The sequence below is a fragment of the Molothrus aeneus genome, chromosome 26 (assembly GCF_037042795.1).
Source record: "Molothrus aeneus isolate 106 chromosome 26, BPBGC_Maene_1.0, whole genome shotgun sequence".
NCBI lineage: Eukaryota > Metazoa > Chordata > Aves > Passeriformes > Icteridae > Molothrus > Molothrus aeneus.
This window is the reverse complement of record NC_089671.1, coordinates 5,876,739-5,901,832: the sequence shown is the minus strand read 5'-3', so window position 1 is coordinate 5,901,832 and position 25,094 is coordinate 5,876,739. Positions and strand designations below refer to the sequence as shown.

The window sequence follows — 25,094 nt, the reverse complement described above, 5'->3', positions numbered from 1 at the left end:
GTAGAGCTGGATGGTCTGTGATCCTCAGTACACAAATTAATCAGCACTTTAGGGGCTGGATGAAGCCCCTAAGTTACGTAAGGTCCACAGTCACATTAACAGTATCCTACAGTAACATGACAAAAATGAGATGAATTTTAGTGTTTGTTCTTTCCTCTAAAAAAGGTATCAAAAAGACCTGTCTGGACTTCATGATGGAAAAGATTCCCAACCTTTATTCTAAACCACAGTGAACAAGAAGACCACTCTCCTTACAAGGCTGTGATATCTCTGCTGAGCAGACACAAAAGCTGTCTTGTTAAGGGCTTGATCTTCTTTCTCCTCCACTGCATCTGGTCAAATCCGCAGTGACTTCAACAGAACATGATCTGAATCCAGATCTGCACCCAACAATCAGGAAGAACCTTATGGTTCCTAGGTCAGATATCTGTTAGAACTTCAGCTGAGGCTCGTAGCTGGAAGTAGAAAAGCTGGGTAAAAGGAGGGGAAAACTGGCTTTGTTTTATGCTTTCCTTAAGATGGCTGTTTGATATTTTTTCCCTCACCCCGTCACTTAGGACTGAGCTTAGAGAGAAAGGGCTACTGCTGAGACCCTCAGTGCTGAAGAAAACCCTCAAAGGCTCATTAACTGAAGCCAACCGGCAGTGCCATGAAAGGCCATGTCAACCAGACTTCCTGGCATATCAAGGTACAAGTATAACGGATTTTTAGCACACAATACAAACTCCCAGTATGTTTCAGTTTCATTCCCTGAATGTTTCTGAAGAGGTGGTGTCCCTTTTATTCACATGTGCAAATGAAAGCCAGACTCCGAGAAAGATTCTCTACCTTTTAGTAGACAATTTATAGCCCCAATGAACATTTAGACATGCAGGTCATTTGATACGTATAGAATATTTCTTCCATTGACCTGTTTCAGCTGTAAATACTCAGCACTTCTCCAAATCAGGCCTTGGAGGAAACAAGGAACACATAATTAGTGACCACCGTCAAAAAATTTGGTCAAAGTATGCAACACAATTTCTGCTGGAGACAGTGATAAAATTCTATTCTCTAGATAAACCTTAAATTCCTTTGTGACTATCTTTTCGTCTTCCTGCAATCCCTTGCTTTATTCACTGCATCCCACAACCTCTGCATTAAAACAATAATGTTCTCAATTAGTGTCTTTTCCCACACAACCTTTGCAATGGAATTTCTAAAGTGTCAAGATAATTTTAGTTGTGAAGATGTACAAATTCCTCACTTGCTTCTTCTCTCATTTTTAAAGATAACTTGAAAGAAAACCCTTTACCAAATAGCCTGATTTAGTGCCTACCAAAGTGATTACAAAATTAGGTCCTTCCAGTCTTTGTCCCTCACCTCACTACTTTCTCAAACTAATTTTCTCCCCTTTTTCTGCTTCCACCATTCTATAGCTTCTCACTTGGGCACAATCTCCTCCACAGCAGGTGTCTGCTCATCTGCCCACCCCAGCACAACTGTCTTCACCCAGCCATTCTAGTTATAGCAGATCCCAAAATCTAGCCTAAAGCCCTTCATTTGATAAGACGTAGGCTTTGGAACTTATTTTGAGCTTACCAAGGAAATCTGTTTCCTTCAGATGCTGACTCCATTTTTATCACACTCATAGATGCAAATCTATGCATGCGTGTGATGTGGTGTGCATCTGTGGGCATAATATTTGCAACCATAATAAATGTGAATCTGATTTATATGAAAGAACAACAGCAGATGAGATCAAGCAACCTGGGAAAAACCCAGATGAGACCCAAGTGCTTCGTGTAAGAGTGGGTTAATGAAGAGCTCCTGGGAGTAGGAGAGAGGATATGCCTGGGGAAGTGAGTCCCTAGACGGGCAGTTACAGCAATGAAAGGACATTTGAGGAGCATGGACAGAACCAGGCGACACGGGTATTGAGCTAAGCACTGGCTTTTTCAGCTTTTTTTCTTCAAAGCTGCTCCACCTCCACTTGTCCCACACCCTGGATTCAGGTGGAAACAAGTTTGGTAACTGCACCAGTAAGTAGCAAAACGTCGGAAAAAAGAACACAAAAATAGGCAGCAAAGAGAGATCCTTCATTTTAAGCCTTCCTGCCGTAACAGGTAGAGGTTTAGGAATCTTCCAAGCCAGAGCTTCCGCTGCATTAGGAATAACAGAACAGTTATAACAATAACTAGGAATAACAGAACAGTAATCCTTACTGCTCTCACCTCTAGGAAGAGGCAGTCTCTAGCTAGGACAACTCAGGTGCATATTTAGAAAGATCAGTGGAGCTTTGCTGACTTACTGTGCAGAATATAATTTAGGCTGTAGTAGCATCCAAAAGCTCCAATTAGGAGGAGAGTTCCATCTTGTCAGGCACCAGATGAATACCCACAGTCAAGCATGCCCTATTCCAGAGAGACCAGCCAGGCTGCCTTCATATGCTTCTAACTGGCCTCTCCTTGAAATTCATCCTGATTCTGCAACATTTGCAGATTGCAGCTGTTTGTTTACTTCACTGGACTGGAACATGAGAATTACTTTAGTGCATTCTCTTGTGGAATGCAGGCCTTGCTAGAAGACTAAAGGATGGAACCCAGGGCCTAATGGTAAGTTATAAAACATACCTTCGTCCTCTAGGCTCCAAATATTTGACAGGATCATCAATTTCATTCTATCATAAATAAAACTGATCTCAGCCCTGTAGGCTCAAGAAACAGGACATTCACGTTTCAGACATCTTGAACTGCCTATGGGAAGTTGATAGCTTCATCCAGATCTTTCAGGTGACATTCTGACCTTCCTCTCCTTTTGGGGAGTAAACCATGGAAAGAGAATAAAAAGAAGAGATGACGTACATCCATCTTCCTCATTTTTTGTTCTGCCTATGAAATAAATTGAAATCAGCCCTTTCTGAAACAGCCTTTTCTAGTGCTTTATTCACGGGGATATTAACATGTCATTTTAAACTCCTTATCTAATTGTCTTCAACAATGCACAAATTCTGAGCACCTAAATATGACATGAGGTCCATAGTATCACTTATAACTAAACAACTCTATGAGAGGGATCATTAAGCTCATCATTGACATCTTTAAAAAAAAACCAAACCTGTTTTGAGGCTGATGAAAGAACAAAGCAAAGTCAAGGTCCCAAGTTCAAATAAATTCTACCCTGTAGATAGCAAGCTGAAGATTCTCTTGGTGACAGTGGGAACTAAAACCAACTGTTGCCTTTCTTCAGGAACAGGGATGTTAGGTAAGGCACAAGAAAAGGAGGCCACATAAAACACTTGCAATATTTCAGCCTCACCACAGCTGTACCTGGGAAAGCTTTCACTGGCAAGCATCTGATTCTGTCAGCTCTTTGTTACATAGCAGATTTTATTCCGCAGCTGATGACCTTCAAAATAACAAAACCATGCAAAGGAAAAGCAGATTGACTTTTTGGCAGGAAATCAATGTGCAAATACTAATGAAATAATCTCAGTAAGCAGTCAGACTCTTCAAAGGTCAACAGCAACACAGTGAAGAACTTCAGCATTTAAGTTATTAACAATTCTGTCTTCAAGTATTCTAGCAGCTTCTGTGCTCTAAGTAAAAGGTTTTAAAAAAATGATCAAGATTTGATGACTGAACAGTCAGGGCCTCTACACCTCTATCTCTGTGACTCTTCAGACAAAGAGATTGTCTTGTTCCTATGGGAGCTACCAATTCAATTCCTAACTATTTAGGACCAGAACCAAAAGCAATAGGAAAGTGGACTGTCATAAATGCTCTTTCTCATTTGTTTCTGGCGAAGTACAATATGGAACACCCAATCTCAGTGCTATCTTCCATTACTTGCATTCTCCCTATTAATCTGTATCTCGTTCTTCTATCTGTTTCTCCACTCTTCTACTTCAACCTCCACAAGCAAATACTCTTAGTTCCTCAGTAACGGGGATCCCTCACTGATCTCCCCATGTCCTTCTTCTCTCTTAATGCAGAATACAGGGTTGGGGTGCAAGCAATGACAGACAATGGTGAGGAGAAAATTATGCTCAGGAATGAAAGTCAATCACTTCAAACTGACTAAGTTTTGAAATACCTTAGGTGAAAGTCACTTGCTGCCCCACAGTCCAATTTTGGTAGAGTGAAAGTTAGTGGTGACAACTTCAGTTGTCTGGTTTTACTGGGATCAGAAGCAAGACTCCTGGAAGAACTAAGCATAGCTAAAGTATTCCAGTTACTCAGTGGAGCACCTTCAATTCTCATGTTTATTACTTGAAATTATGGAGCACTGATACATTTCCTATATAGCACCTTTAGGAAACAGGATCAATCCTGCTGCGCTCCTGACAAAAACCCCATCATTGGCATTTCAGTAATTAACAATTAATATAAGTTAATTCTGTATTAATCCTTCTTAGGGACACAATTTCTATTAACTGTATATGAAGGAACACTTTATTCCACTCTTCACTATCCCACTCTTCATTTTATTGATGCTGGGTACTTAAAAAAATCTCTTTATTTTCTGGTTGCTACTTTAGATGGCTCCTTCATATTGCAAATCTCCCTCAGTAAATTGTGAATTGCCAGGAAAAAATGTGCATATAAGGTAGACAATCCTCTTGTCTATGCCCAGAAATTGTACTGGAGAGATTTAGATTGGTTTAATTGGATTCACTTCAGCATCTTCCAAATAAACAAACTAAATTAATACAAACCAGGCTAACTTCATCCTAGGACTGCCTAAACAGTATTTTGTAGGCCTTTATTGAAGCTGGTATTTAATTTAAAATACCTTTTTATTCAGCTTTTGCTTTCAGAACATTAGAAAACAAAAAATCATAAACAACAAATGCAGAATTCTATGAGAGATTACTTGATTTTTACTCCTTGCTGTGCCTAGGTTCAAACTAAGAAGTGTTGTTTTCTTTCTGTAAAAATGGTAGGGGTAGATTTCATTTCCACTTAATGCATTTGAGCTTCCTTATCCCTAACATGGGTCAACTATGAAATGAATGTGAACTAAATCCTAACTCTCCATGAATCATGGAATCAACGATAACTTAACCTTTCTGATCCAGCACTTTACTAAAGAAAATAAAAGCTTCAGAGGAACAAGAAGGGAGCACTAAGTTTCTGGTTATATTGATGTGTTTGGGTTTGCCAGTCAGATCCCATTAGTGCCAAATCAGAGCAATCAAGAAGACAAAATGAGAATTCTTATCTGCTAGTTGGGTTTCTGCATCTCTCCCCTTCAATTTAGAAACGTATGGAAGGTGAATTCCACACTGGCATGAAGCCCTTTTGACTCACAGCAGCGTGAGCCTCTTTGGCAAAGACACATCCAGGGTCAGACAGCCTCAATGGAACATCTCTGTATTTCACCTCCTCAAAGTGTCACATCTGGGGACAGAACAGCAAGAAGATCTCAGCATTATAGAGAAAGTGACCTCAAGGCAAAGAAAAAGCAGCTCAGGTGACATGGAAATAGCAGTGGGCCACTAAAGGCTACAGATATATAGGTTTTATGTCCAGCAAGAAGTCATTTAGGTTAAAGGGAAGAGCTGTTGACTATGACACTGCCAAAGCACAAATACAGCAAGTGTGGAAGAAACACAGACATTTTACTCAATCTGTGAGAATTTGTTTTTGTTCTTTTATGAGTCTCAAAACAGAGTTTTTTTAAAAGATGTCCATGATGAGTTTAATGATCCCTTTCACAGAATTGTTTAGTTCTAAGTGGCAGTATGGACCTCATATCACATTTAGGGGCTCAACATTTCTGCATTGTTGAAGACAATTAGACAAGGTGTTTAAAATAACATGTTAATATCCCAATGAAAAAAGCACTACAAAAGGCTATTTCAGAAAGGGCTGATTTGAGAGCAGATTTACTACTAGTGGCCACCAGGAAAATGGAAATTCATTTCAGATGCAGAAGAAAGAATGAGGGAGATGGATATACATACCTGGCTAAGTTAGAATCATTTCACCAATGTATTTATAGTCTATAGCAACAGCTCAAAATCCACTGATAGTGAAAACTGCGTAGGAACAGCACAGTAAGTTCCAGGCTTCTAAGCAATCACTACAGTAACATAGTCTGTTTCCCAACATCTTTTGCAGTCCTTGGAGAGGTGTAGATGCAGATTTAATGAGCAATGCCTGCCATCTGTTAATATTGCCTCTAAGAGCAACTGAGAAAAAAAACAGGAATACCAAAAGTGCACGAGATGGCAGAAGCTTTAGAAAAATGGACCATCAATAATTGGGTTTTCTATGTATGACTGCTATAGAAACAAATTCCCAGAAATGAGCAGACTACATATTTATTTTGCAAGAGTTACAATATTTAAGTCAGTCTTGAACCTGGATTTAACCAGGCAATAAACATTCAGGTTAACAGAGCTAGTGAGCATATCAGGCTCACCAAAATGCCTGGAAAAATGCCACATCCCAGGACTTGAACCTGCAGGATCCAAACTCTGGGCTCACTACTTTGTTAATGAACTAGAACAGCTTTTTTGAGTTATGCTGATTTACATTAAGCATTGCCTATACAAAAAAAGTAAGAGAGTATTTCCTTATAGCTGATAGGACACAACCTTCATTTTCTTCATCCAGTCATATATATTTCAGTCTTATATTATTAATTTCTTCTTCCTCAAGAAAGCTTGCCAGAAATTCATTTAAGTACTTTGGGTTTACTTCCACAGTCCCAAGTTTATTTGAACACAATATTAAATCTGTAGGGAAAGACATACATAATGGGAGGTCCATAGTTTGCATGATGAGGTATCTTTGGCCTACTTTATCCTACAAAGCTTTGTGACAAGAAGAGATGTAAAAGTGCCTTGCAGTCCTTAATCAAGACATACTATTAACTGAGATAACCAGAAGGCAAAAGAATAAGCCAAGTCACCAGGGTTCAGAAACAAAGATGGTTGCAGGAGATAAAGGGTTTATTTTAACCCCAGGAATTCCCTGGCAGAGTTTAAGTCAATTATAATGTTAAAGGCATATTACCTTGCTGTATGCTAGTAAAAAGATGTAGAATACACTCATAGTAATTTAATAATAATCAAATTTTACTAAATACTGACCATTTGAATCAGAAATGCATTATTTTTCAGTGATTTTAATGGGTTATTAATTTAGGCAAGTTACAAAGAGACATTACTTCCATTTTCCAAACAGATTATTCCAAGCACAGTTAAAACACAAAACTATACTGTTTCATAACTTCTGCAGAGAAACAAAGGCAAAAAAAACCCTGCTTGTTTAATTACAGAAAGACAGGAATCAAAACCACATTCAGAGCAAGATATAATTAGGTGATAATTCAACTCTGTTTCCTATTAAGGAGACAGTCACATTGAACTTTAAACACCAAACCTTGTTGTTTAGACTGACATTATTTATTCAATCAAAACAAAAATAAAACACCCCTTCTGTATGTCATACAGATATTGTGTATGCCCACACCACTTTGGCAGGCACTAGGTACTCAGCTCCTTTCATCAAAGGAAATAATCTTTGAAAAACTGTATTTTGCATTCTTCTAGAACTCAAAATCAAATTCTTTCTTTAATTTTATTTTTAGTATGGGGCATGGCACCAAACTGCAAACACATGAAAGGCAAAAAACTTCCAATTCTCAGACTTTCATATAGAGGTGGAAAATTGAGTCCAAAACACACACACACACAAGGCGCTCCATCCTTATCCCTGCCCCATGTAAAAACATTCCCACAGATTAAATGCCCCTCAAACTCTCCCAGCCACAACCAGTCTGGTTTCTTCCACAGTCTATTTCCTCTGCCCTAACTTTTGTCTGACTCATACTGTACTGATGAAGACCTATTAAAACTCTTATTTACAGACCCCTGCTGAAACCCCAAACCACTGCACTGTAGTGTCCAAAGTTATGTCATATCTCAGTAGACAGATTACTTGTTTCATTATTTTTTTCCTCTGTGTCTCTGGCATTTTTAAAAATCTGTACACTGTTTTTAACCTGGAGATTTTTTTTATACCTGCACATAAATTAAATACTGAAAATAAGTCCAGACATTCTGTCTCACTGTGCTAGATCTCTGCGAAAAGCCCTGTGCCCTGACACTCCAAATACTCTCCTAGTTTAGAAAATGTAACTCTGCAAAAGCTTAAACAGCCATTTTGACTTTGGCCACATCCTCAAATGTCAGTAAAACCCACCTGTGGTAACAACCACCCCTGTTAATGGCAGACAGACTGAAGGGACATAGGGGCTGTTTTAAAGGTTAGGGAGAGTTGTACCACAAAGTAAATCCAACATTTAATTTCTGTACTTCTTATTTTAGTTTCTACTAATGCCAGCTCATATCTAAACAATGTAACATTTCATCCATATTTATTAGAAATTTGAATTAGTAAGAGAAACACTCTTACTATGCTATAGAATAGGGGAAATAAAAAAGCATAAAGTTCACTTCCATTCAAGAATAGCCAACATGAGTCTCAAAGAGCAATAAATAATAAGATACTGCTAACACCAAACATGAAGAAAGACAGTTAAAACTGTTACAAATCCATATCTCTCAGTTACTTAACAATCTATAGGTTCAGTCAATTTAAAAGATCTAGGAACAGAGGCTTAGTGGATTAGTAACAACAGACCATTAATCTCTGCACCCTCAATTTTAATCCAGCAATAACCAAAGTGATTGAAAATCATTCTGACACGTGACTAGTAAAGCTCCTGAGCACGGTCCTCTTCCATACCTTCATCCCCACTGCAGAGGTCATGGCACCTTTCTAATGGGACTATTTACCAAGGGACCTCTGCTTAATGTTTAACTAAACTCTAGGCCAACATTTATGGCAGAGTAATTCCTCTGCACACTACCTCCCTGAATAACCAGCTGATTTTTAAGATTTTATTTTGCATTTCATTTCAGCCTACATTAGCAAAGCTTTCTTTCTTTCCTGGAAAAACATACAACACAAAATTGTTGAAAACAAATACTCTTTTTCAACATAAGAGTTTAAATAAACATGTAGGAATTGATGACTGTCATCCTAGGCAAATGCCAGGAGATTATTTCTGTACAGTTTATATAATATCAGTTAAAGTTACATCCAAAAAACTTGAGTTTTAAAAATAATGCACTAGTATTACATCATATACTCTGGTTTTAAATATAAGAATGCTTTATTCCAAAGATGTTAACTTCTGGAGTATTTAGTGACTAGAATCAATTCTTGAATGATCAGTAATGTGACAATATTAAGCAATACAGACATGTTTCATCATTTAGTCCTCCACAACAGTTATCAGGATATCAGTAAAGAAGTCACTGAAAGAGACATCTTGCAAAAAGGATTTAAATTCAGCTGTTGTTACCTGTGGCCTGAAATCTAAGCCACAGGTTCCTTTTCAGGAGCATTAAAAGTAAGATGCTGACTACCTTGTAGTCCGAAACACTCTTTTATTACTGCAAAGTAAATAAATATTTAAAAACATAAAAACACAGCAGACACAGAAAGTCCCAGTTACATAGAGCAGGGAACTAAAAAGGGGAGAGTTCTGAGAGTTACTTGCTGCTGTTTGTGAAGCATTAAGTAGCACCAAAGTAGGACAAGGGCCGGAGGAGACAAAGGAGAAAGTCTGCAAGCTCTGTGCCCTTTGGTAGATATAATCCATAAATACATAAATATGATGTAAATGTATTACAGAGACGTCCAGCTGTTTTTATAAATAGTACAAAACTTTTTTGTGTATGGTAGAAATTGATTCATAATACTATAAATGAGCCTTACCTCATTTAAAACATGCGGACCTTTTCTGCTGACACAGACTGAATATGCCACTAGCAGTGGAGAAGACATGTTTGCCTTGCTTGGTCCCAGACAGAGGAACAGATCCTCAAGTATTTTACATTTTCCCCCCAAACAGTTTTCTCTCAGTCTGACTAAACTCTGCTTATCTAATCGAAACTCTGCCAGCTGCTTGCACAGAACTAGCATGAGGTGTCTCAAACATCTCTGTAGGTACCACCCGGTCCACAGGTGAGTTCCCATTCCACTGAATGTCCTCTTTATATCAGGACTTGAGGTCAAATCAAGAGAAAATTAAAATCTGTGCTGGGAAGAAACTGGAACAGAAACATATAAAAAGCACTGCATATTACAATTCACCTCTTGTAATTTCACTTTTTAGTCTTCTGGTCTGTGTTTACTGTTGTGGAAGATCGTGTCTCTTTCTTTCAGGGCATCCATACACTGAGAATTAACAAAATACAATCCATTTTATATGAATTCTGATTGTACAGTTTCTCTTGCTGTGTTCATCACCCTAGAAAAGCCTGCATCTTTGCTTTACCACATAAAGAACTGAGATTATTTTACCCAGATAAAAGCCTATTTTCTATACAACTGTATAATTTAAAGAGAGATTATGAAAATTTTTGCTCATTTTAGCTGGGCTTTTCCTAAGATTTTGTATTATTCATGTATTACACCACTGCTACTCCTTGCTTCAGCAAAGCACTTCAGCACATCCTCAATCTAAGTTGTCTTATACAATTACATGTTAAGACAGATTCAGCAGAACACTTAAGCATATCTTTTAAGTTTTGAATTTTGCTGAATCTGGCTGTTAAGTATCAGAATAAAATGTAAAGAGGATGATTCAGTTTTTAGCTTTTATACTTATGCTACCTAATAAAATAAATCATATTATTTATTACAGTATTTTTCATCCTGTTTCACAGTGTGCTAAATACCTATGACTCTAGAGCAAAGGCACAATTACAGACTGGCAAAGATGAATTGTTAACAATTTGAAGAGTTCGGGGATGCTACTGAAGATAAAAAATTATGCATCTGCAGGTAACTTGAAATTCCAGTTGGAACTACTGCCACACAGTACCCTCAGGATTGTCTGGGCAAGCAAAAGGAGACTGTGGAGTCTTTATAGATTACTTTGTTTTCTAGCAGGTACAAAAAACAGTATGACAATAAGATAATGCTTATAAATGTGAAAAAAAAATATCCCAAAACACCACATATGTTGAATCCAGGTGATTATAATGCAAAATAAAAAATGGGAGGAGTTAGACATGATAGGCAAAATGCCCTGGGGTGAGGTTTCACCCTCAAAACTAATTCACGTATCCAAGAATTCCAGCAGTACAGAAAGGAAACTGTTGGGCTGCTGAGACCTAATTTCAGAGAGAAAATTTAGGACCAAAATCTCTGGTGCCCTTTACTGTGTGTTGTCACCTACACCCACATTGAGGGGATGTGAAACACGAGGCAGCAAAGTGCTGCACTTGGAGGAACCCACTCGTTACTCACAGCCCAAACAGAACCAGAAAAAGACCAACGGAGTGAATCTCAGTAATTTAAACAGAATTTAAATTACACACATTTATGGAGGAACCTTGTCTGGATCTGAAGTTTTCCTTAATATCATGCTAACTCCTGGAAAGCAATTTTATTCTAATTTATTTAATTCTTGTGTATGCCGTAACTGTATCTCACAATAACTTCGCTGCATGTATGATGAGGATAAAAAACACCTTGTAGTAGAAAGGCAAAGAGAGAAGGAGGATCCAGCCCGTGAGGGGACACACTTATGTGACCCGGGACTGTGTATTCCCTGCAAACTGCTCCAAGTTCTGACACCAGAACTCTTTTTAAATTTTTTTAAACTGAAATGTAATGCAAACCTCTTTCATTCATACCTTTTGTTCGTAGAAAAACCAAGACAAGCAGTCCCATTCAGAGAACTCTCCTGTCGGTTAGTGTTTACACACAACCCAGAAGTAGGATTAAGACCAGCATAAGGTCAGTTAAACTCCTTTTCTTTCCAGCAGTGGGGACAATCATAAGGTCACTCAAACACCTTTCCCTTCCAGCAGCAGCAGCCCTTCCCTTCCATAACTGCCACTTCCCACGTGGGAAATAGGAGGCCTCAACCCCAAGTCATGTGGCATTCCACTGATGTAGAAACAAAGAGCTCGTTCTGCATAAAATTTCACTCCCAGGAACACTACTGAAGTACTGTGATCCTTTTTTACCAGCAGGTATAAATTTTCAGCACCACTTTTTTCCTGAAGTTTCTTTTCTCTGCCATGATGCCAAATGAAAGTTAATGCTTTTTCTTAGCCCAAGAATGTCAAATTGCCAAACAAACTTCAGCTAGGCAGCAGGAACCCTTCTGACCTGCTCCCTTAACTACCCAAACACCATCCTACTGGGAATGGTAGGGTTTGCTGGTAGGATGGTAGAATGGTGGGACATAGCCACTTCAACATCACTTCAAACACTTGTTTTCCATGGTCACACGTACAAAAGACCCTTCACTGGCACTCATTATCTTTTTCTTTTAGCATTAATAATCCATAGGAGTCCTGCTGGCAAAGCAAAAAATCCTCTTAGGATTATTCCTGAAGCAGAATAGGGCTGTATAGTAGTTAACAGCAGGAAGGAACTTAAATTGGAAACAACCCACAAAAATGACAAGAGGATGATTTTTCAGAAACCACGTTTCCCTCTAAATTCATCTACTCAAATGCTATTTCCAAAACATAGAGATGTCAACACATTTAGAGGGGAAAAAAAAAAGGATAACATTGCTTAGCTGCCTCCTCCTTGCATGTGCTTAGAAGCCGCTTTGGTTGACTCAGTGCACGATTCTTTCCATTCCATACTTAAAGCTTGACCAAGTTAAGGACTAATGATAAAGGGAGGGAAAAAGACTGCTTATTTTAGTATTTTTTTAAAAAGTACATCCTAATTAATTATTTGTGGCTTACAGCTGCTGTGGTATTTTTCTGGCAACAATATCAGAAAACATAAAAACTGTGGGGCATTTAAATTTAATGCTGTTTTTACTACAGAAATACAAATGTTACAGATTCATGAATTCAAAACAGAAATGTTTTCATCGGGAAACATACATCTGACAATGAAAGTATTTCTTTAGTTCTGACCACTGATTTCAGAATGCAATGTATGTGGAAACTGATCAACTTCTACTTTCCAAGATGAGTAAAAGTAAATTAATATTTTAGGGCTATGATCCTGAAGGGCTTTACCTGGCAGTCTACAGGAGGACAGACACCTGCCATCTAAAGCTTTTCTCATTGTTGACAGTTCAAGTTTTGCAATTTTTAAGGCCCAAATCTCAGTAGCACCAAAGCCCTTTATAACATTTTTGGGAGATGCAAGGACTATTAGGGTGGACATAAATATAGGTTACCTTTACCTCAAATGTCCCCTGCTAAGCACTACATGACAAATTCTGCCATATTGGCAAATTGGAAGTTTGCACTTATGAACACCCAAGTGCATGAATGTGGCACTACATCACCAGAAAGGCACTACGCAGGATATAGGTCTACCATGTTTCAGCCCTCTATTTTCATGACAATAATAATTTGCTATTTTATTTCCAAGAAATTCCATTAAAAGACCCTTGGCAGCTTTTAAACTATCAATGGTTAAAACCAACAATAAAATACTCTAGAACTTTGAATTCAACTGTAAATAGGTTCGGCTGTAAAGCCTCCCCTCTCTCAAATGCCAGATTATTATCCTTTGAAAAAAAATTATTTCCCGTTTATGTACAAATAATATTTCAATTCATTTACCATAGTGCAATTTTTTTGCTAACTGTACTTTCTGATTGCATTACAATGGAAATGCAGTCCCATTGTACAGTGTTGCCTCTAAACCAGTAAATTACAATTTGATCCCTATTTCCTATTACTCCTAACATGGTGTGCAGAAAAGATAAAAACAAGACAGGAGAAAAATAACACTTATCACAGTATTTCAGTATTGTCCATAACTGACTGTCATCTAGTTTTGTCTGCTGCTTGAGCTGGTAATGAGATAGTGATGGAACAGTTTCATACAGTTCACTATTAACACCCCAGATGAGCCAATCATCCCCTCCAGTCTTTGCCATGTTAAGTTTATTCATAAACAATCAGCAATGATGAAAACAGCAACTCCCTCCTCAGCTGAATTACCACCTTTCAACCAAGTAAGAAAGTGATACTTTGACCAATAGCAACAGAGAAAAAAACCAATCTTTTAGAGAGAGCAGGAATTCCTTGTTCATTCATATGCAATGAATATTCAAAATGCAAATGGAAACCCATTTCAATCCTTGCTATATTTAAAATCTAGCTGTTGTAGAATTAAAAACTGAGAACTTTCCAAAAATGTCAAGGGCAAAACTTCTTGATAGCCTCAGCTGCATTTTAAAGAGCACCCTTAAATTGAGAGCACTTAATTTGAGTGGGGTTTGATTCCTTATTTTAATAATTTTATCTTGGAGGCTTAGTATCTAGTTCAATTGGATTACAATGAGGCAACACAACAAAGTGAAGAGGTTTGAAAACTGGGTATCTACATCACTGAGATTTGGAAAAGAATAGCAGCAATAACCAGTTTCTTTCCACCAGTTTATTGGATGGAAAATAGCTCAGCCTAATATGTGCAAAAACTTCATAAACATTCCCTTCTAGTACCTTAACATAAGCTAAAAATATGTGTGTTGTTCCAGCACTTTAGTGCCTATCTGGTCACGCTCTAGTTGTAAAACTAAAAATAAAAAACAATAAAATTATAAAAATACAAGATACGCACAAAAAAAAAGGTAAAAGCAGACATTTACAGAAGACTACATAGGCTATTTCCATAGAATTTTCAAGCAGAAACATCTTCACACCTTTTGAGAAAGTGGAAAAAAAAATCACTAAAGTGAGAAAGCATTCCAGAGCTGAGGAACTGAGAGTCTCTGGATCCAACCTATGGTCCCTCCATTCTGTGAATGTGAGCAGACAGACTGAATCCACGTGGATTTTCAGTAACATCAACAAACTCCATGAAGACATGAAGGTTTGCCCACAGACATGAGGCTCTGGAGATGGTATTAAAGCAGGAAAAAAATACTGTAATGGGTAAAGTTCTTAGTTACCAGAAACCCTCTACATGTTACACCTTCCTTTATGCCTAGTGCTCACTTTTATATGTGTGTATGTATGTGTATATTTATATGTATGTGCTATATTCCCTCCCCTAGAATATTACATATCTTTCTTCAAAAAAGTCATTAAAGAAGCTATTTCTGTGACACTAGTTGAGGATAACTAACGCAGTTTCAACATTTTTGTCCTAACATAATGAACCATTCACTGTTCTAATGTTGGACATTAGAGCTTTGATATTCTTCTCATCTACAAGAATACTTCTGTCTGAATTATCTCAGGTTGTGTAATGCTATGAGAAGAAGAGTTATCAGACTTTACAGACCATGATTCCACAGGTAATTCCAGTCCTGGCGTAATTTAGAGTTCATACAGGGCATCTTTGTGTTATGCCAGGTAACAAGAGCTCAGAGACTGCAGAAGCTCCAAGACAGAAAATGAAGTGTGAATGTGCTCCAAATCCACCTCTAGTCCTCAGTGCCAGGAGATGCCATATCAGATGCTCAATACATACTGGAATTCCTGGATAGATGAAGGGTTTTTTTTACACCATCTCAGTTGTTTACCATACATGATTTATTGCTCTTGTATGCTGCCAAATAGGCCACAGAAGGTGCATCACAGAAGGGATTTGGCCCCATGTGCCTTGACAGCATGGCAAAGGATGAAAATAGTTCCAAATAACAAGACAGCTTTCATCCATATTAGTTCCCAGAAGCCAAACCAAGAAGAGGTAGTATATCAATTCATAGGAAGGCACAAATATGTTGACCATGTAGGTTTTAGAAATAATTTTGTTGACGTATTAACAGAAAATGCACATGGAAATCTTCTTAACAACTTCACACAACTTCATTTTCTTATTTAACCAAGAATCCTGCAAAGTTTTGAAAACAACTTCCTAGCTTTTTTTCTTGAAATTGATTACTAGTATTTAAATTCACAAAAAACCTTCCTTATGGCTCATACAAATTATTGTGTAAGCAAAGGTGACAGCCACCTGAGAATACTGATACTAGTTCATATTTGGTGGTATTATTACTCAGGAAGGAAATTCTGAACATCATACATCCATCTTCTTTGTACGTAAACAGTGTCATTCCTGTGCCACCAGTATCTGCATCTTCAAATGAACAACATCTAGTGAAGGCTTATTCCAGCATTCTGTCCATAGGACATCTTTACTTCCTTTGCTCTGTGTTCCTTCTATGCTGAACAATATCATTAAAAGGACAAAATCTCTAAAGTCATAATACAAATAATGACTATTCTTCCCAGAAACTATAACTCAAAGGCCTAAATATGACTTTGAAGGAAAGCAAGGGCTTTCATTTCTGTCTAAAGGACAGAAATGGTTTTTGTGGTCCTTCAGCCTGTTTGTATTTCGCATTTGCATCTGCACAAGGAAACTAGATTCTCTTTTCAAACAAGCAATTCCAAGTAGCAAAAGCCTTAATTCAGTATGCCAAGAAAATAAAAATATTGTTCCTGAAGTTCACAGATAAATTATTTCCCAATCACATGGAAGAGCCAATAATTAAAAAAAAAAATTCTAAATCTCAGTATAATTTCTTCCAAAACAATCAATCTCTCATATGCACAAGTAACTGACTCATAAAAAAATTAAGTATAAAATATTTTGAAAATATATATACACCTCTTTTTAATAGATTACATTACTTTCCATATACTAAGTCTCCAATAATTTATGAATGTAAGACACCAAAGAGTCAATTGTATACCTTTATCATTACTTATTTTAAATAAGAAACACAGCACAAGTGCTGTATTCAGCGTAATTTATACTTAAATGTTATATAAATACACAGCCAAAGAGATAACACTGAACCTTTGTTTAATAAGTTATATTAATAATGATTAAAGAACAGTGTTCAATTCAGTGAATGACATTATCCCTTTGAAGAGCACCCCCTAATAGGCCCTAATCCAAATAACCACTGGAATTAGCAGGAGGAAGATCACAGGTTTAAACAGACACTGAATCAAGCATTTGCTAATGTTCAGGAAAGATCCATGTACAGCAGACCTGTCTTGAGTCTTCACTTCTGAAACAAGTGAATGAATAAGAAAGGAAGAAAAAAAAAAAAGAAAATACTGCCACACTCCTTAATTCACATTCACATTCCAGGAATTTGCAGCACTAGTGCTCAACTAGTGGGTTTTTTAAGTAACACGTTGAATGAATGACCAGTGCTGAAGTGCTAAATACAATCTGCAATCCTGTGCTGAGGCAATCCCTTAACAGGCTTCATGACATCACCTACTTGCACTGTTATCCAGACATTCCAGCTAGATAATTTGCTACAAAACCCAGTGTAAAAAGGATGGCAGAGGCAACATACAGAGCATTAGGGCCACTCAGATATCTACAGATCTTAACCCTTTTTACTAAGACAAAAGATAGTGAGGAATCCTGAAAAAAACCCCAAAATCCCCAGGGGAAAAAAAAAAAAAGAAAACAAGACTGAAGCATGTATACATCCTCTGTGTGGTCAAAATTACCTGAAACCACAGCCTTAACCATGTGGCAGAAGCATCCCACCATTCACTCATTCCCTTTATTCCCTCCAAAAAAAAAAGGAAGAAAAAAGAGAAAAAGCAAGCAAACACGGTGTGAGTGTGTACAGTATCAGGTATTAGTGCTAGAGGGAGATGGAGAGCGATGGGAGCCCCTGCAGGACTGATCCCACTGGTTTAGAAGCCTGGGCTCCCCTGTTTGAAAAGGAAAGGAGGGCGGGAGCTCAAGGAACACTGACAGCTAAATGCATGGCATAAGCAGCTGCACAGAATGGGACAGCTTCTTTCTGTCTCAGGATATTACTGTCACAATGGCCAAGAGAGCAGTGAGCTGCAGTTTGCTATTCTCACTGTGGTACTTTAAAAGTACCTGATCTGAGGAGCACTGGACAGCTGGCATATCCCACTGAGCTAAATAGGTAAGTGTGAGATTTCAATGACAAGAGGCAGCAGGTTTTGCTGTTCTAAAAAGCAAGAGAGAGAATTTTTCTGATGGTACCAATGGGCACCCGTGGAAGGTCAGCCTGGGGTGCTGGCAGCGTCACCTGCGTGCCTAGTGGCAGATGGTGCCAGTCTGTAGGGATAAAAGGAAGGCTGACGCACACTGTGGGCTGACAGCGATGTTATTTGCTCAGGAATAAAGGAGCTTTGGGGCAGGTGCAGGCAGGACAAATTAACAGGGATGCTGAGCCCCCAGTGTTCATGTGTGCCCAGCCCAGGGGCTCAAGGGGTGGATAAACTGGGAGGTGCTGCAGGAAGCACAGTGGGGCTGCCAGGGGCCTGTGGCTGGGACACAGCCCAGGCCAATCTCTGCATAGTCCCAGGAGAACTTTGGAGCTGACTCTCCTTACGGACATCCAGGCTGAACACTGAGATGGCCACCAGGACCCCGGATCTCCCTCCAGCAGTGGCTTGCTTGTGCTGCTTGTGTTCCCATTTCTGGACTTCTGCAATGGCTAGAGGGCAGAGGCAGCCTGTGGGAAGTGGAGCAGTGGGAGATGCAGGCAGCCTGCACACCCATGGGGTTCCCCAAAGTGTCCCGAACTAGAAAACTGGCCACCTCACCACTCCTGCCTCCTCCAATGTAATTATTCCAGCATGACCGACATGACAAATTAACAAGGGCTTTTGCAGTCAAAAGAGAGTGTTTTCCCCAATAATAAATTGTTCAAATCCTTTATGCTAGACAACTAGCCATGCCTATTCATTAATTGGACAAGCTCTGGTGACAACTGAAATGACCTGACTTTCTACATATTGAAGGGAGAGCAATCTTTGCAAGCTTAAAATAAAGCTGTAAATCCCAGCCAGCACAGAGGCTCCCTGAATGGGATTTTTTTTTTAAAGAAAAAAAAAATTCACAGCACAGACATACTAAAGCTCATTTTAAAAGCAGAGACACTTTACTGTTACCCTTTGCAGACCCTGAATTGTGGTACCAGAACATGACAACTCCATCAACAAATCACAAACCCTTCAGGATCTGCACATCAGCCAAGCTTAAGAACTTCAAGAGATATGAAATTCTGGGATCACGGCAATGCTGGAAATAATTATCACGATCAGGTACACTGGAATTATAAGCATCTTCTTTATCAGTACACCGTATTGTCTACTGCAACCAATGAATGATAATTAAGACACACGTACTGGAATTATGGGGGAGAGGGAAGTGATGAGAGTCGATTTCTGTCACAACCTACTCACACTACATCATTCATGGATTTTTCGACTACAGTTTTGACCTGGGTTTAACTGTTCCTCTTGCCCCTTAATAAGGGGACACTTGGGAACCCTGTACGGTATCTCCCCCCCCCGCTCCCGCTCCCTTGCCCTTTCTGTGCTTGCCGCATACCTGAAATGCAGACGATGAAATTCGCTTGCAGAAGAAAAAGCACCTCCCAAACAATTTCCATCCTCCGATTCTCATGCCAAGTGCATTCCTCGGCGAAAAAAAATAACAAAGATCAATATCGCAGTTTGAACGATCCCAGCAAATTTCCTTTCGGACTTGCAGACTGTATTCCCCAGATGTGCTGACAACACATGTCCGAGCTCTCTCTCCGCACGGCTCAAGTGAGATCCCTTCCCTTTCTTCGCCTTCCAAAATAGATCACGAAGCCAACTGCCAACACCGGGCTCTTCCTCCTCGAGCGAGAAAAAATTCCACCAGATTTCCCAACACGACATAGACAACAAACCCCGACCGATCCGATATCCGGAGAGTCTCTATTCCAGGGGCGGCCAGGCGCAAATTAACCCCAAAACTCTGCACGTCTCAGCGGGGCAGTGCCGGCATGCCGGGCAAGGAAGCGGCGGAGGGAGGGGGATTCCCCTCCTGTTGCTGCTGCTACAGAATGAGCGGAAAGAGATTAATACCGGCTGCAAGCCCCGCCATCCCCGCCGCGCTCGGAGCGCGCAGCCCCGGCTCCCCGGCCCCGCCGCAATCCCGGCGCGCCGCGGCGGCTCCGCCACGCGACTGCAGGGGTCGGGCTTGCCCCGCGCACCGAGCGCCCTGCCCCGGCATGCACCCCCGCAGCCCCTTGCAAGTGAGAACGGGGCTGTATGGCAGCGGAGGATGGGTGTGTGTGTGTGTGTGTGTGTGTCCCAATGCGAACAGCACAAGTGCGGAGTCCGCATCAAGTGCGGCTTGTGCGCATCGCCCGGCTTGGCCGAGGACGCCAGTATTTTAAAACTTATTTAAAGAAGAAGGAAAAGACATTCAGACTCAAACTTCTGTCGGGTTGGTGGCGGAAGGGCACCGGGAGGCTCTAACCGAGACTTAGCGAATTGCCTGCGCTGCAGTGCATATCTGATAGCTTTCCCCGGGTACAACATTCTGCATAGCTTCCCCTCCCTCCCCCGGCCACAAAAAAAAAAAAAAAAAAAAAAAAAAAAAAAAAAAAAAGGCAGCTCCAGTTTTGGGGCAATCCCTCACTTACCCCCAGATATCCTCCTGGTTTTTATCTCTCCCAGCTCACCGGACGTGCCGCTCCAGCCTGCAGTTCCAAAAACAAATCGAGGTCAAGCTGCGAGCCGTCGGCTGCCACCGCCTACCTCCACCTCAGCTGTCGGGAGGTACCATAGCTGCTCGGAGCTCCCCCTGCTCCCCGGACCACAGCTACTCCGCCATGTCCCCGGGCTGCAGCCGGTGCTGCGGGGGCCGCTAGCGACAGCTGCGGGCACGGCGGGGCTGGGGCGGCGGCGCGCACGGGCGCGGGCTGGGGGGCGCGCTCCGCCGCGGAGGCGGTGCTTGCGCGGGCGGCGACGGCGGGGCTGCTCTGCGCCGGGACCGGGCCGGACGGAGTGGGGGCAGAAGGGGAGGCACGCCCGACCGACCTCCCACGGGCGCCCGGCTCGCCGGGCTGTCTTCTGCATTCCAGAGGATGTTGCTCTCTTGTGTTTAAATGTGCGGCCAATTTGATTTTGCTCTCCTCCGCTACCCCAGGGGGAAAAAAAAATAAAAAGAGGCGCACCTGGCGCGGGGAAAGTCTGGTTTCCTGGCTGCGGATGGGGAAATTGGGCACAGCAGGCAGCGCTGGAAGAGGCAGGGGGCCGTGGGCTGCGGTCGTGCGCGGGGCTGCCCCGGGCCGCGCCGCCCGCCGGGATGGCTCGGGCTGTCGTGGAAGAAGGGAGGGGACAGGGGCTCAGGGCAGATGTGAGTAGGTGCAACCGCTTCGACTGCGGATGCCTTCGATGATCACGGCAAGGCAGAGGAAAGGGGGAGGGAGAAAGATGCTTTGGGTAGCAAACTGATCTCCCAGCTCTTGGAAGGTGTGCGGAGGTCATATTACAAACCCTCCAGAGGGGGATGCATGCAGAATAGGTTGAAAACAGATTGGTTTGTAAACAGTTCTCAAACCTGGGCATACTTGGGGCAAACTTGTAAAATGCACCTTTGTGTGGATTCTAGCAAAAGGAGGATGCCTAGATCTCTGAATGGGGAAGGAAACCATCTTGAAGAGAAGAAACTACAGGGCTATGTTATTCCCATAGTCTCTGAGAAATGTGTGGAGCTCCCAGGTTTCAAATATACCTGATGGTATTTAATTGTGGCAGATCAAGAAATCCTTGAGTGCTTCAGAGCAAATGGATGGGACAAAATCATCACTGTTTTGAAAGGAAGAATTAGACTGCAGGCACTTAATAGTCAGTGTGATGCTTGTGTTTATTTTGCTGGTTTCCAGGGTAGTGCAAGTGCTCTTTGCGCTGTAGCAGTGTCTACCGATGTTTACTCCATCTCTTCTTATGGCTTACAAAGAGATTCAGGATTCTATGAAATTAATTGCTATTATCTGCCCACTGAGAACAGCGAGGCTGGACATGAGGCATTGTCATTCAAGGTTTATGGACAAGAATTCTCATATATATTGATGGGGCTGTACAGCAGGAGGAAATCCTTTACCTGACAGGTTTGCAGAATGCTGAGCTTCATTTTAATACTTAAGTATTCTATGCAATTCTCTTCTTTAGGCCTTATTAAAAACGAGATTAATATCTCCTCTTCTGGGATTATAGAAGGTATGAGTAGCATTATCTATCTCTAGTGTAGATGTATGTAAGCACACCTAGGAAATGCTCAGTAAAGATTTCCACTGATGTTTACTAAACTCCTTTACTCAAACAGATTAATGTTTTCCATGGATTTGCCTGTGAATTCTCTTTTTGATTTTCCCAAATAATTTGTTACAATAACATCCCAATCTAGAACATAATAAACCCCCATAGAGACCTTGTCTTTTATATTTACACAGTCATCCTTGTTCCCAAACTAGTCTCCTTGAAATTATGGCATCACCTGTGGGGAAATAAATGTCACAAGCAAGTGAGATGACCTGTTGTAAAAGGATGTGTTGACCACTAGGTCAGCAAAGAACTGAATTGGTGATGAGAGAATGCCAAACCCTAAGGGCAAGCTCATGTTTAATTCCTACTGACGATCAATCACACTTTAATATGAGTTTAATGGCAGAAAAAAAAATAGGTAGTTGATGCTGGCTGCTAGCAGGTAGCCAAAATTCCCAAATATATTAAATTTTGTGCATGTTTTTAGTAAGCTTATCATCCTCATGCAAACCTTATAATTATTTCAGTCGCCTGTGATAAATTAGTTCATGACTCAGACTGAAAAATCTGTAAAAGATCAAAGGTAACTTAGAAGTTTCCTTCACCTGAAAAACACAGTAGTGAACTTGGAAACTGGATGTTTTTTTAAATCTAGATAAATAATAATGAATTAATTCTGCTGTCATTTCCTCTCTGTGATGTGATTTGACTGGCAGTGGCCTTCATGCTTGGTTTTGAAGTCATTATGCCCATATTGGCTCCTGCAGCTCCCCAGGAAAACTTAGTTCAATAAAGTTGAATAGATGCCAATATGGGCCTGTTCCAAAGCCCACTGAAATCAATTGGAATATTTCTGCAGACTGAGAAGATGTTTGGATCAGGCTTTCACTGCAGAATTTGGCATAGTCTGTTTGATCCCAAGGGAAATGGTTTAATATAGTAGGGTGTATTTGAGAGAGGAGCAGAAAACATCACTCTGCTGTGTACATTGCAGGGTCATTCCAAACAGACGAAAATTCTGGCTGCAGCTCCCATTTTTTTTATTGTAGGTGTTTCCATTCAAAGCTCCTGTAGCTCACTAAAAAGAAGGGGGTTGATATTTACTGCCCTTATTTGAATTCCATTCCTATTTATACAGTTGACTAAACTTCTTAAACTTAATCTTGGCAACCTTTAAGCTGTACTGGAGTCATTGGACTGACTACTCATGTATGGAAGTTAAAATGACTACAAAGTGGATTCAGACAGGTCTCTGAAGCATATTTGTGTAGGTCAGTTGTGAGGATTTTGCTATCTCAGATTTTTGGCTGGGACTTCTGGCAGCTTAGAAGCATTCAATATATTAGTTACAAGCTGGACACCCAAGTTTCTTCAGGCCAGATTTACATAGAAACACCTTTTTAGCTCTGTAAACAGAGTTTAAAACATACTTACTAACTCCACATGCTGAAAGGTTTTTTTAATACTAACATAACAGAGGTTCATACCCGCTCAGAGGAGCCAGCACTTGACTCATTTGACTCAAAATTAGCTTGGATCAGGAAAGATCAATTGTAGAAATTATTCTGAACTGGGGAGCTTCTGAGCTAAATAGGTTGACCTGTGGCTTGCCCTGTGTCACTGGAAGAGGTTGCTGACATTGCTCACTCCTGCCCTGCTGAAGGTTCCCCCAGTCAGGTACTGGAGTTTTCCTGTGCATTCCCTGGCTCAATGCTGTTAAAGTAAGTCCCATCAGCAAGGGCCTTCTATTGAAGTTGGTTAAAGATTCTGGCATATTTCCAGCAATTAAAGAGCAGTTCCCACTCTTTCTCGATTTCTCCCTGTCCCAGGGGCTTCTCGCCCCATGGCAGGGATGATGGAAGAACTTGTGAGTTTTTTGTCTGTGTCTGAGCTCAGCCCTCTTAGCCACATGTCTCATTATAAGTTTTTAGGTAGCCTCACTCAAATTACAAAGATATTTAAGTAACTTCTTAGTTCAGAGGTTAAGGAAGTCACCATTGAAAAGCCACTAGTGAATTGCTGAGAATGTGGCTATACTCACTGGTAATGTTGCCACATCATTTCTAGTGTTCCTGTTCCACCTTTTGTTACTGCCATGATTGTATTTGCTGATGTCTTCAGTGCTTATAAATAATGCTGATCTCACTAGGAAAACTGATAAAAAATTTAACATATCATTATAAAAATACAGCCCCCTAAGAACCCATCTGTTCAGTAAGCATTAAAGTGATTATTTTCTCGTATTGATAGTCCTTATCAAAACTGAGATGGAATTTCCATTTTGCTGGTAGAGATAATGATGCAATTTATTTAAAATAAAAGCACCCCCAACAAAGGAAGAGGGTAGATGATTGACACTTAACTATGAGGTCAATCAATGTGTTTTTCCTTTGAGTCAGTCTATTCATTATCATAAAGACTTACTTTCAGTCCAACTCCCCTTTTTCATGTCTGAACTCCAGCAAACAGTGCTAAGACATCAAGTATTTGTGAAATAACATTCTTCAAATTAAAAAAGCCATATGTAAAATGCTGTGATTTAGTTTCTCTGTGAGAAGTCAGTCACAAAAGTGTTTAAAATGTCATATGATCCTGCAGTTCCTCAACAAACCCCAGTAGGTTTCCTAGGATTCTTATCAGTGTAGCACCCACAGATTTGGGGTTTTCTGAGTAGGCACATAGAGTGGGAAAACTGATTTTTTTTTTGCTAGTGTCAAAGTCACCAGATGAAATTGACTTCAGGTGGTAAGGTGGTTACAGTCATTGTAGTATTCATATTTCATATCATATTTCATATTTCCCGTAGCTGGGGAGTAGATTAGGAAACTTGCCTGTTAAAAATAATTAAAAACATGAAAAAATAGGGTTTGGGGATTGAGTTGTTTTTTGTACTAACTGACTGCAGTATACTCCAAGAGAGGTGGATGATAAGGGACATTCTTGCAATCCGGCTTTTGGCTGACTCACATCAGAGATTATGGGCAGATGGAAGTTTTGCCAAACTCCCAGTGTTTCAGCAGGGTCA

At 40.3% G+C, this 25,094-nt stretch overlaps 1 protein-coding gene across 1 annotated transcript in view; it reads right to left on the bottom strand.

Moving 5' to 3' along the window:
- CA10 (carbonic anhydrase 10) overlaps positions 1 to 20,685 on the bottom strand; it is a 213,555-nt gene extending 192,870 nt beyond the window's left edge. The window contains exons 1-2 of the mRNA XM_066566019.1: positions 20,446 to 20,685; positions 19,359 to 19,853 (exon numbers count right to left, since the gene is read on the bottom strand). Coding sequence (XP_066422116.1) covers positions 19,359 to 19,419 — 61 coding nt within the window. The 5' untranslated portion in view covers positions 19,420 to 19,853; positions 20,446 to 20,685. The remainder of the gene's footprint in view (positions 1 to 19,358; positions 19,854 to 20,445) is intronic.
- Between the last annotated feature and the right edge of the window lie 4,409 nt (positions 20,686 to 25,094).